Here is a 14,240-nt window from a genome sequence, read left to right on the forward strand (position 1 = left end):
TTTAGGGTCAACTTCGCAATCTTATTAAAACAAGGATGCAAACGTTGATTTGACTTCAAGATATCGTGTATCTAACGGTACACAGCAAGTCAAATCGTGTCAATTGCTAGGAAAATCCATCAAGATATTTTAAGAGTTCAATAATGTTATCAGTTTTCTTTCATTGTTTTGGTGAGAGAAAGAAAGGGAAAGGTTAGAACGACTATTATGTGTCAGGTTTCTGCTCCGTACCTACGCAGACCTAATCATATGATTAAGTGACTTTACTCGAAAACACTTCGTACTATAAATTTTCCCGTTCGCTGGAGCGGAAGAAGAGCAGCTTTGACATCCCTTTCTCGCTGATTGTCAGCCACAGCAGCACCTTCTAGGAGAATTTGGTGAAAGAAACTTCATCTTGGTTCTTACTTCCTTCGTGGGGGAAGTAAAATACACAGTGCCCTGCCAGTTGTTGCCATCCAGGGTGAGATAGGTCTTGTCGTCCATCACCACCCGCCACGTCGTGATTTGCCGGGAAAATCGACTTGACCATCTTATTCGTGCGCTGCTGCTGCAGCGTTGCCTGCAGCTCCGAGACTAGTGAACGGGACTGTTTCCTGACATGTATGTTTATGTTCGCCAGGCACTTTTTATCGTTTGGCCGGTTGTACTGACCTCCCGGTCAAACCACTTTTCCCTCAGTCTTCCTCTTCAGCACCCTTTGGAGCTTCTTCTGGGTCGTCTGCCGTCCAGAACCGGGCTTTCTTTCAATACTCTGATTTTTGTCCAATAGTGCCAAGATTAGCGATGGGAAAAAATCACCTCTAGCGATTTTGAATACATATAAAGGAAGCCTAAGATGCGTTGAGACCGTCGTCAGTATGCGAATGACAAAGTATCGGTGTTGGTTCACTCTCTTTGCTTTCCTTTTTACGATATATTGCTTGTCGTTAGCGTACACCACAACATATGGTTCTCAATGTGCACAACTCGGTATATGAAGTTATTCGTCTCTGTTACACAGAGCGATCAGATCTTGTTATGTTATTACCCATGAATAAGATTTTTGTCAGAAAAAGAAAATGAAAAAGAAAAGAAAATGACAATGTATGCTCTCCTACTCTCGCTCAAGTCAACCGCTGCCGAAGTAGTCCCTTCCCCCACACTTCCTTCTCACCGCACAACACCTCTGCTGCTGCTCAGGCGACATGATATTCTTCTGCTGCTATTCTTTGTTTCCCTAACGACCGGCATATGGAGAGACAAACGCAACGAGCGAATCGCTTCTCAGAGCAGATATAGTCTAGTCATGTGTTTATTTTCTCCCAGAAACCTACGCACCATATCATCATTTCGTTATGTGTTGAGAGGATTCAAGTTTAGTCGCGGTCTGTAACACTTCATGATGTGTACATGTGGAGATTAAACGATGATTGCATCATATTCGTTTCGTTTCCATCACTGGCCAAGATGTTGTAGATGCCGGAACGAGCGTGTCCGGTGTCCACGAACTGCCGCACAATGTCCATTTTCGACGCGACGTGGTACCATTCTTCGAACGCGCACACTTCTGAACGGAGTAGCTACACTGTTTTCGCCATCACGGTTAGAGTTCGACTGATAGAGCTATCAATTTTTTTCCGCTGACTCATGAGTTAATATGCATGCGTAGTTTCGTCAGTGCGTGTAAAAGTGAACCCATGAAAAATCGGCAGTTTGTGTCAATTTTTTTAGCGCAAACGTTATCAGCCCCTGAAATATTCCCAAAAAGGAACCTAACACCCACCATGTAAACTTCTTAAAATCCAGAGCAATAGAAATTTTGGACAGAGTTACAAACATACAACATCATTTCCGTCGTTCAGGCATGTCTTGAATTGCCATAAAGCTAAACAAAAGCTCACTTCTCTGTTGAAACAGTTCGCTTTATTTGTACACTAAAACGTTTATCTACTGAGTGGAGAAATTCTTCTATTCTTGCTTTTTACGTAGCGTGAACATTTCCACTAACATGCGTGCAATAATTCCTACGTTTTCGGGGACTTTTTTATCCCCAGCATACATATATATTTTACCGTCTCAAAATCGCTATGCAGAACGAGGTTCAGCGAACCGGAAAAAAATGGCATTGAATTAGATTAATTTCGCAACTGTAGAACCGCGAAACAAATCGCGTTTTTATTCTTGCTGTTCGTGACAGCGGGGGTAAAGTGCTGAAAATATAACCCTCCCCTGACTTTTCACTGGAGTAGCCAGGTGGAAAGTGGCTTGTATACGAGTACAAAAGGTGAGCAATTCACAGCAGATCGCAGCAGAAAAAAAAAACATTTTTAAAACAGGGATTTCTAAAGGAAAAAAATGACTGACGAGTGCACATTCAAAAGTTCGGTAGCGTAAATTATTTTATACGATTGTAATCATATAGTGGAAACGCAGTTTTTACCGATACATGTTCATTTCTCATTTATCTGACAACGTGAAATCGTGAACTGAATCCAAATAGAAAATTTTGCTTCTGTCGTCTCCAACACGACAAATAACAGGGGCAGGAAATGAAATACAGAACACGGAAGTTATTGATCTGTCGAATACGAAACGAAATATTTGTAATGAAATATCCTGATGGATGTTGAGAATTGCACAAATCAACACGGGTGAGAAAAACTCGAGTGATTTTCATCCAAGGCACGTGTTGGATGGAAGGAAACATTGCTATTCGCGTTATGTTACTTTTTTGTCAATATTCGGGCTCTACAGTTTACTTGTAATGAAATATAGCCATAAACGGTGGTGATAAAATTGACTGCCGAAGAGCTGAAAGTGGGCTCTATTCAGATGATTATTGAATGGATAATTGCATCAACTTTCTTCCAATAAACTCGACCCGGTTCGCTCAATAAAAATGCAACGACCTAGAGTGCTATTGGATGAGTTTCGAGCGGTACTAGGGCATCATATTTGATAACTTATTATTGTTTTTGTTTTTATTTTTCTTTTTTAGAGAAGTAGTCTTTTGGAAATTGAAAAAACTTTCTGATAAATGTATTGAAATGGGGTTAAAAATCCAGTTTTTTTTTGCATTTCAAATGAATGATGCAATAACAGCCATCTCCGAAGTCTCGTTTCGTCACATGCTATCTGTGGCGGCCCAACGCCCGTGAATTTTAATTTTTTCCCAGTAAACCATCGACTATGTTGACAGCTGCTTGACTGCTGAAAGTTCCGAGAAGATGGAAGACATGCTTTTGCTGTAGTAGTTTGTATGATTGAGTCATATATTTTTATGATTGACATAATCTCCGTAGCATTGCACGAGAACGTTCTGCCAAACTGGCAATCATCAGATCATGTAACCTTACAAAAATTTTCACAAAATCACACCGAAAGCAAGCGAAGCAACCAAACGACGCAATTTCTGCCGGTTAAATATCCAACATAAATTTGCATACATTTTGATGGCATGACACAGTGCTTTGTTTACAACTAGCAGAAAAAAATATTTATGAGTAGACAATTTAATAGTTCCCTCAATTTACACCTACTATATTAGTAACTTTGAAGGTGCTCTTTTTCCACCTCAGCTTTCAACCGAATGAAAGCGGAAATTCTGTTTTATTCTATTTTACCCGGTGGAGAAACTTTTCTCGTTTTATTTAAACGAGTCTCGTAGTCATCATATTCTACATCAGACAGTCGCAATATGGTACACGGATCATATTTTTTTGATGTCGTTTTTTTGCACGGATAAAATTAACCGCTAAAGCGCACCCAACACTGGGGACAATTTATGCTGTGGCTAAGGGAGCTAGGACGAGGACAGATCCTTCGCTCAGACGGGATAACGTGAAAATCACTTTACCGCTAGTTCTCGTTGACTGCTTACATGATGTATCCTTGAAATGGATGGTATTCGACTGAGGGTATCATAATCATAATCATCGCCATAATCATTACCAGCGTCGAAAAACGACAGTTTATGAGTGTGTCGCACGCGACTATACTTCTAGCGTTCTAGTGTGTGGTAGTTTAAGTGCAGTTAAAGCATAGTGTGACTCCCCATGGAAAATTACGCTAGAAATGGCGGTCGTAATGTTTCGGTTTCCTGTCGGACCGTAAAGTACAGCTTTTCAACGGAAGCAGAACGACGTTCTTCATCTCAATTTCGACAGAGGGTACAAATTTGCATCGGAATTTTCCACAAAAGCAGACGTTATCCCAAGTATACCTTTTTAAACATTCCATTCCGCAGCGTGAGTAGTGGGCATTTGCTGCCCTGCCTGCAGTAAGCATAAGCATTTCGTTTCATTTTGGGACACATGAGCAGCCGGCAAAAGGAGCAAAGGAGTGAATTCGTCCGTGATGCGGAATGATTACTTTTAATGTATGCACTAAGCACAACAACCGGTGGAAGAAACTCGAGCCAGTCGAGCAAACCGGAGCAAGGTTTTTCCCTAGCATCAAGATAGACGTTCTTTTCAATTGAGCATAGAGTAGAAGTAAACATTGTAATAGGTTAGGGAGTTGCTTTATTCTATGGTATTTTGTCACATTGCTTACAAAGAGTTTAGAATTCCAGGAACGTATGGAATAACCCATCCTTTACTGGTTTTGCTCCTTCCAACTAAGAGTTTTAAATTTACTTCATAGTCGAACGAAAATGAAGTTGGAATGCCCTTTAAATACTTAAATCTTGCGTTGCATGTACATATGTTTGAAACGAAGATGACATTTGATCAGGAGAGGATGTGTTTAATGAATTGTTCAGCAAGTTCGTAATTCAACTGTAACGATTTTGTATTTGTCTATGAAATGCTAGAACAAAGTTTACTTTCCACTAAAATACAATAAAATAGTCATCGATATACCCCTCTGAAGTATAAAAACAATATTTATGCAATAAGAAGTGTGCTCCTTTGTGAATCCATACGAAGTGTACATGCCACTTGGACACGACCATCACAGATTTTGTTCAAAGTTGGGGGAATTATTCATCTACTGTCTCTTTGGAAAAATCCCAATTTTGGTGTCGATTGGAATACCCCCCGCTCTCCAGGACCCCCCTCTTTATCGCAAAGTCGCGCAATTTTTGTCAAAAATCTCTTTTTTCTTTTTCTTACAATTCATAGACGTAAGATGTCCAAAAAATGCTGATAGATGATTTTTGAAGAAAATAAACCAAATCTAGAAAAAATATAAGTTTTGACCGGAAGTGTTGCCAGATAAATTATTTTTGTATTTGAAAACTAAATTTACATTTTTCGGCAAATGCAGCCATTTTTATTGTAAATTTGATAATTTTATCGCGTTCCTTGAAAAACTTCACATAAGAAACAACTATCATCCCGAGGTAATATGAGCCAATCTCGAGATATAACATTTTTACGAAAAAAGTTGTAAATTTCGTAATTATTTTATTTTATAATTTATAGACGTAAGGCACCGAAAAATAGTGATAGGTGAATTTTGAGGAAAATAAACCAAGGAATCCAGAAAAAATATTGTTTTTGCCCGGAAGTGTTGCCAGATAGATTATTTTTGTATTTTAAAATTAAATTTGCATTTTTCATCGTGTTTCTCAGAAAATTTTACGTAAGAAGCACTCACCACTCCGTGGTAATATGAGCCAATCTTGAGATATAACATTTTTACGAAAAATTAATTACGAAATTCAGAACTATGTTCGTGAAAATGCCTTATCTCGAAATTGGCTCATATTACCACGGGGTTATAAGTGTTTCTTACGTAAAATTTTACAAGAAATACGATGAAACCATCAAATTTGAAATAAAATTAGCTGCATTTGCCGGAAAATGCAAATTTAGTTTTAAAATACAAAAATAATCTATCTGGCGACACTTCCGGTCAAAAATAATATTTTGTCTGTATTCCTTGGTTTATTTTCTTCAAAATTCACCTATCACTATTTTCCGGGTGTCTTACGTCTATAAATTGTGAAAAAAATTATTTACGAAGTTTATAACTTTTTTCGTAAAAATGTTATATCTCGAGATTGGCTCATATTACCTCGGGATGATAGTTGTTTCTTTTGTGAAATTTTCCAAGGAACACGATGAAATTATAAAATTTTAAATAAAAATGGCTGCATTTGCCGAAAAATGAAAATTTAGTTTTTTGTGTTTTTTCGTGGTCACTTCGTATGGAATGACCCATAACTATATTTGCAAAAAAATTATATTTTTACGCCACATAAAGTTACTCGAGATTTAAAATTGGAAGCGAACGGAAGGTCATATTTTTATTTAATATTTTTTTCTGCTTGATGAATGATACGAATTTTTAAAAACACAGCGCGCCTCCATCTTGCAATGGTAAGCGAATCGTCTTTCAGTTTTGGTATCTCCATTGACTCTTTTGTAAAAAGGTTTTTAAAAATTCAGACACCAAAAATACGGAATCATATCATAGTTTTTGTCATATTCGAAATTAACTACCAAATTTTGGATTATGAAAATATCTACAAATAGAAAGTAGAAATATGCCCTCAAGATTGAATGAAAACGTCAACTAACGTATTGAAAGTGTTATTTCAACAAATCGATTAAGCGGTAACTTCAGTATCTTGGTAATCTACTGTGCGTTCAAAATTTCCTAGAAGGAGGTGAAGTAACTATCATAGTACCGGTTTTATCGATTGTTTTAACATATTTTGCCTAAATCCCACGTTACTGTGCATAGACAATAAAATGTAAACTTGAACAAAAATTAAAAAAAAAATATCCTAACTTATATACCTATTATGGAATGCCCCACCAAATTTATCTTCGGTAATAACGCCTTCTTACCGGGTAAAATAATGTATGATTCCCTCCATACGAATAACTCGTCCGGAGGGAATAAAAAAGGGATTTGTTTGATTATTCCACTGTTTGGGGCTCGGAAATAAACGAAAAAAAAAAACAAAGCAAAAAAAATATCAAGCCCACTGGTTTCACATAGCTTCAACTGGATAGTAATACAATATAAAAGGTATTGTATTCCGGCACGTTTGTATATTTTTACGAAAGTAACGAATATTTTGCCAAGAAACCAAAATATCATAAAAAATTCAAAACAGAAACAGTAAATATCAGTTTCTATCATCGAAACATGATATAAACTGACATTTAATTGGGGAACGGGAAATAAGGTAGGTGCAGCCTACGGATACCTTCTACCGGAATCCCTGTCAGGATGTAAAAAATCTGATTGTTGTTTTTAAGCGTTTACGTTTCTACCTCACGGAAAACGGCTTCACTCATACTCATACTCATCCTCAATTGAAAAAGTATGAGTAAAGTTCTCATACTGAATCTTCAATTGAAAAAGTATGATAGAAACGTATGGGAAACAGGAAACTCGCATCTGAGTAACTTTAATGTAATTTTCAATTTCGTCTGAATTCAAAAAAGGGCACTCCAAATTCCTGCTCCATCCTCAGCACATTGTTTATTAGAATTTAATCAAGCAGACGTCGAACTTGTGTATTAGGTACATTTTGCTTCTTCAGGAAGCTGTGAATTATTTACGAGCCCACTCAAGTTGGATCACAATTTACTGTTCTGGGCTTATTTCACTGAGTGTAACGCGTTCTATGCTTGGCCGGCAGTTTCCTTTCTATTCAGTTCGTAGTAATACAAATTCTGCCGGTCATTGCCTTGGGGTGGGGCAAATGGTATTTTGATGAGTTAATGTAGCAAAATGCCCTATAGTTATATAGGTTGAGGAATTATTATTTTTGTGGAGATGGATAAGTGAAGCAATACAAAATAATGAATATTTTAGGACTTGAACCGTACCTTCAAACCTTTAAAGTTTGCGTGCGAATCAAACCATCTTCTTTTTGTGAAAAAAAAAAACAAATCGAAGAACGCATAGTCATAGGACTGGAAATGGGACGGAGAAATCGATGATGTGAGGTTTTTAGTTGTTGAAATACATTTGGGTTGGATCTATCTTGTGTGTACCTGTATAATTCACATCATTTCCTGAAGAAGAAAAAATTCAAGCATTGACGAATTTCGTGCCAACTCGACTGAGGGGCTGGATGCACCTTTTCAAAATTGAATCAAACTTCGTGGGTGTGTAGGCCACAGTTCTATTTCTTAAAAATTTATTTAGACCAAAATTCTAGAAGAGCTGAAGTTTTTAAAACTTTTAATCAAATCAATATATATATATATATATATATATATATATATATATATATATATATATATATATATATATATATATATATATATATATATATATATATATATATATATATATATATATATATAAGTAAGGACAAGAGATAGTGAAAAGTTTGTAAAGTGGTGACTTTAAGAAAATTGTCTAAATTCTCATTCAAAAAAAATAAATTCAAAGTCCTACATTAAAAAATACAAAACCCTTTTCATGACTAACAATATTTCACGTTGAAAATGTTTCATCAATATGAAAAAGCTCTATTTTTTACTTAGGAACGCCCATTCTGAAATGTTCAGAAAAGTTCTAGGCAGAAAAACGTTAGTTGAAAGAAATCTGAAATATTCAATTAATAAAGACACCATATCAATGTTATAAAATTGAAAAATTCCAATGTAAGGTAAGGAAAAAAATTTCGTTATTTTACATGGAGTTACTGGGTTAAAAAGTTCTGTCAAGAAGCTGTGCACGACTGTGTATCCTAAGATATAAGAGCTTTCAGTGTATCTTTGATTCTTGGCAGTAACAGAAAACTGAGCGATTGGGTGGCACAACGAAGCTATATTTCACCACTAGGTGGACATAACTGGATTTCAAACAGAAAGTTGAGTAGCTTCTTGTTCTAACTCATTCATTGACTATATCTAAACAATATTTCTATACAAAAAAGTTTATAGCAATACATTTTCCGTCAAGTTCGAAAGATACTAAAAAATACGCTTCAATCAAGAGGCACTGCCATTGGCGAGCAATCCTTTCGTTCAAATGTTACTCCTGCTTGAGTGGATTTATGCAGAGACATCCTCATCCCTAGGATTTAGATGTGCACAATGAGTATTGAAAGGACGATAAGGATTTAATTTGATTTATCCGCTATTTTCGTCGTCACAGATTATTTTGAAATCAATGGTACCGTAGAAGGACTCGTTCAGACAGGTCCGTACACGCGGTTAGCCTTGATTGAAAAGTGTACAGGAAATGTCACTGAGTGAAAGCGGAATGAAAATGTTATCGGAGGGATGGTTGCTTTGTTTCATCGTTGTTGAAAATCCATGAATGTTGGATTTCAACATATACTGATTGGCTGGATTGGATGAAAAAATGTATCATAACATGTATTGTTTATTATTGAGTGGATAAAACAAGTCTTGAACATTGTTGCCCAAATAACCGAAAATTTACTGCACAAATACAGCGTTCAATTTCTCATCGTTTCCATGCTGTCTGTGCAAATGTTATTCCATCCAAGTTGATTTATTAGATTTCAGACAATATTGACTACAAAACTGACCGACGACCATCCCCATAATTCACTTTACATCCGAAAGGTTAATTGTTTTATGTCAATCGAAAGGTACGAAGCCAATTTTACTCAATCGACCGATTCGAAACTAGTAAGTGATGGATGGACCTGAACGCTCACAGCATGGAATTCAAATGAGGCATAAACGGTGTGGTGTTGCCCTAGTACCGGACGACCTTCAATCAGTTTCTCAGGATTACTCCATTTGTGCCATCATCCGGCTCGAGCGTCGCCACGAGCAGCAGCATCATCATTTTCATAATCCGCTCTGAGTGGTAGGTCAACTGACTGGAATAAATTTCTATTCCATCAGTGGCCGTTCGCGCGATAGATGGAACACCCATCAACGAGAGAGCATTGATTTATCCGAAATTTACATATTATCCTTATCGACGAACCACAACCGGGTATCAGGGAAAGCAGAAAATGATCCGGTGGCAGCTCGAAGCGCATACGATTGAAATGATGCCAGCTTCATAATTCTATTTCCAATGTTAGTTTGGCTAGCATATACAAGACGACTCTTCGATCCCCAGTGCTCTAGAGAAGCACTAGTAGGGCAGTGTTTACAGGGGATTAACTTAAACAAGATTGAACAGAGGACGCTGATTCCTGGAAAATTGAATCGAGTGAAAGGCTTTGGACATCATCCTAGCAGTGTACATTTATTGCATGCCAGACTGAGCTTTGAATTGCAGAAGTTTAATTGCTCTTTCATTCAGGTAGTATTCAGTTTCATGTGGTGATCATTTGTTCCTGGTCTGAATGGGATCTAAGGGTAACTTTCTGCATCAATCAAAATTGATCATCATGTATTATTTATTCATTTGTCACCAATAACAGAGACAGCTCGGATCAAAAAGCGAATTGTATTCGATTGCAATTTGTGGTTTGCTAAAAAGGATAAACATGAAGTTTTTGTTTTACTTGAATTGGTTTTTATAAATCTTAGGGTAGAATATCCGATTTATACTCAATCGGTTCAGGTCTAGTGGTCACACGAGCATCCGTTTCCATAAATAAGTTTTCTGGAATCACCTCCAGTAGTGATTTGAATTATCTGTGCAAAGTACTGGAAGTTCGAAAATTTATTTGCACCATTCCCTGCCCAACTTCCGAAACGTGCCTCGTGTTCTGAGCGAAAAAGACACATTGTAAAGCGATTCAGTGTAATAAAACAAAGGGTACGACAAAGTTTTCCCCTCGGGACAAATGCGGCTGACATCCGGCAGGTAAACTGCCAGTGGTCGGCGAAAGTTTTCTTCAAGGCGTTGTTATCCGAATTCAACGATGCACGACTGTTGGTCAGCCAATTATCGATTCACTAAGTTCTATCCGAGATAAGCTGTTAACGAGAAAGTAATCCCCAACAATTCGTTTTTCAACAATTAAATAAAGAAGCATTTCTTCCCATCTAACAATAATGAAACGTATACTTTTCAACAGTTTCTTACATTTTCGTGTCTGAATCGGGTGAGAATTTTAATTTCACGCAGCGTCCGCTGGCAATAGGTCTGGTGCTCGAAGGGGGAAATTTTTTTGATGGCAACTTTTGTTTTCGTTACGGTGTCTACTGCGGATCTGTAATGAGAAAGTAGAAAATATCGAAAAGTTAGAAGGCACAAGCGAAAGACAAGATGAATTTTGCGAGAAATTCTTGCAGGCAAAATAAACACCAAGAGCACCTGACTGTTTTCGTTGGAAATGTTGTGACTAAGTGAAAATTTTGGCAGAAAGTTTCTCAGCAGCCGAATGACAGGAGCATTTTATATGATTTTGGTCAAAATGGGACAGTTATGTTTCAAAAAATAAAATAAAATGAAAAACATCTATATGAATTTTATGATATAGTTTAAGAAGGTTTTAAGCATTATATGTGTTGATATTTAAAAGTTGATTCGAACTTAAATTCAGGAAAATATATTTTTTCATTCAGTGTGCTCACTTAAAATGCTGTCTTGAGTAAAGTTGCAGATAAATTACGCTGGGTGTATTTCCAGCTGAACAGTGTCAAGAATTATACAGGGTGTCACCGTGGAAGTGATACACACGTTTGTGTGCCTCTTTCCGCATCGGGAGGTCTACCCTGTTAACTAGCTGTGTTTGTTTTGATTGCGACACATGTTTATAGCTACCTTGTAAGTGTCAGAGGCAGTGTTTCACATTTTCAGGGAACAATGGCAAACAAATCAAGATTTTTGTGATCAAAGCGGTTAAAAAACGTATCCGGCGTGATCCAGCCCGGTCGGCAAAAAATCGCTCGTGAAATGAACATGAGTCATAACACTATGCATAAAATACTCAAAAATGACCTTGGATACAGAGCTTTCAAGAACAAAAGATTCACGGTTTATCTCGCAGAAAAATTGCCGACAGGGTTGCCAGATCTCGACTCCTACTGAAGATGCACATTGCACACAAAAGCCGCTAACGGAGCCTGTGGAATACTTGGCACCCTTTCACAGTATTCTAGGCACCCTTTCACAGTATTCTAGCGGCCAACGTGCAACGCAGAGGACCCCCTTCTTCAGCGGTAAACTCGTGGGATCAAAACTGGATTTTGATATAACCATATAACAAACTTCAAAACCGGGTCCCAGCAACCTTACTCTGCCGGAACAAGTGGAGTTAACAAGCTCCATGGCGTAGAGCCCGACAAGACCGCACACAACAAGCAGAACCGAGGAGATGGAACTGGAGGAGGACTTCAATCTCGACAGTGAATCGCTGGGTGGTGGCCCTTCGGTTTCATCACTAATGATTTTTCGCCTAGCGGGTAAGAGGAGAGTCCGACGGACTGTCTTCCCGTTCCGGTGACTGCAGCCGAATGACAAAGGGAAACCTGACTCATCTCGTGCTCCTGTCAAACGGCTCTCCCAATCGCAACGGCGACGTCTGAAGAGTCTGCTAAGTCAAGGCCACTCACGCAAGTTTAGTACGTCAACCAGTCGACCAAACTGACCGCTCAGGTCAGGTCCCAAACAAGCGACAACGGTCGACTGAGACAGCGTCGCCAAACACGAACGCTAAGAGCCCGACTGTTAAGCTGATGGTGGAGCTGGACCAAAAAACTGCTAGCCTAATAGCGGCACAGAGCTTCCTGCTGAACTACCAGTACGGCAAAGCACGTATGCGGAAGGTTGGCTTTTAGAAAAGCTCTGGTGCTAAGGCAGGAAAGGTAAGTTCGGAGACTACCTCAGGGAGTGCACAGCTACCACCTGCACGATGCACTCGCGCGATAGCGAAGAAGGTTCCGCCGAAAACTCGAAAGTGGAGTAAGCCTAAACGTGAGAGTCGAACTTCTGACGCCTACCGTCTGCTGCAACGGGAGCCTGTTACTGAGGTTACGCAGTCAACCCAACCCAGCATCACCGCTGATGGCAACCGTCCGCCAATCGGAACTCAACTAGATCCGATAAAGGACGCGTCGTCAACATCGTGAGCAGCATACGCTGCGTTCAGGGGAATCTGCATCACACAAAGAGCGCCTCTAGTGTTCTTTGCAGGAGATTCATCGGAAATAAGCTATCCGTAGCTCTGACCCAAGAACCATAGGTCCACGATTTAATTACCATTGCGGTGGTAGTCCCAACAACTAACGGCACCCAGAGGATGGTCGTTACCTTGTAACGAGCACCTTGGAACTATTTATTTTCAAATATTAATCTTACTAATGGTAAAGTTGATCACAGATGTTTTCTTATTTAATTTAGTTTGCATTACTCAAAATGCATGCTAGGGTTAATTTTATAATTTATACGCTTCAATATTTTTTTAAAAATAATCTGCTGTTGAGATTACCGCAACAGGCTCAAAAAGTAGTAATTGGCATAACAGTTGACCAGAGCAATGAGTTCCCTTACGTTCGCTTACGTTGCTTTGCATGCATCGCTGGCGGTCGAAGAGTAGATTGACCCAGCCGAATAAGTCTATTGACCTATTGCGTCACTGGGAGAGTTTCCTTTTTCTCTCTATCCTCGGGGATGGGATACTGGATGCTGGGTGGAAGATGCACGCTAGAAGAAGGTGACTTTGCCGAAACTGCAACCTTCGGGCTTTTAGCGTGGGCAATGATCCTCGCGAGACAGGTTCCGGTAACGAAGTACCGTGGACGGTTGATCTGAGGGATCCCAATGCCTAATCTTTCATTCTTAGCTGACAAGTGCAAGAGGCAGGATCAACCTGCAGTTTAGAGTTCCGCGCGTGTACTAAGACAGGTGGTTTTTAAACCAGTGGTATCCCCTAATTAGTGTATTAAAAACAGTGTTTTTTTCCTTAGATAGCCTTTTCCCGGTAAATAGCTAGGCAAATCAGTGCATGTGCGAAATAGGAGAAAGTGTGCAAAGTGAGCAAGGAGGTAAGAGCCAGATTCTTGCCGAAGGTGGTAGATTATAAAACGGCACGTGCGGGCCACGTTTTTGCCCCCAACCACGTTTCCCCCCCCCCAAGTGAAGCCGCAGAGCAGCCATAAGCAGGCATGGCGGCTACGCCATGGTAAAACCTCGTGTAAGACCGGTTATGAGTGAGTACGCAAATTTATATATATATATTGTCCATGCGCATGCGACTAAGTTAGGGCCGCGACCCTACGCAACCGCCTGTGAATATTACCGCCACCGCACCCGTACCCCTTTAATAGCACACTTAGAAGAGTTAGAATTTGAATGGGAAAAGGATAGGGGAAAGATGATTTAGATAAACCTAGGCCTAGTGAGAATAGTACCAAACTAATTGTAAAACCATTGTACAACAAATGCCAAGACGTTTGTGT

The 14,240-nt window shown here is 39.0% G+C and overlaps 1 protein-coding gene across 6 annotated transcripts in view; it reads right to left on the reverse strand.

The window, feature by feature from the left end:
- LOC129727356 (mitogen-activated protein kinase 1) overlaps window positions 1-14,240 on the reverse strand; it is a 123,164-nt gene that overhangs the window by 19,238 nt on the left and 89,686 nt on the right. For all 6 annotated transcript variants that reach the window (XM_055685123.1, XM_055685120.1, XM_055685122.1 and 3 more), the window contains exon 3: window positions 10,924-11,050. In XM_055685123.1, coding sequence (XP_055541098.1) covers window positions 10,924-11,050 — 127 coding nt within the window. The remainder of the gene's footprint in view (window positions 1-10,923; window positions 11,051-14,240) is intronic.

This window comes from Wyeomyia smithii, chromosome 3 (genome assembly GCF_029784165.1).
Source record: "Wyeomyia smithii strain HCP4-BCI-WySm-NY-G18 chromosome 3, ASM2978416v1, whole genome shotgun sequence".
NCBI lineage: Eukaryota > Metazoa > Arthropoda > Insecta > Diptera > Culicidae > Wyeomyia > Wyeomyia smithii.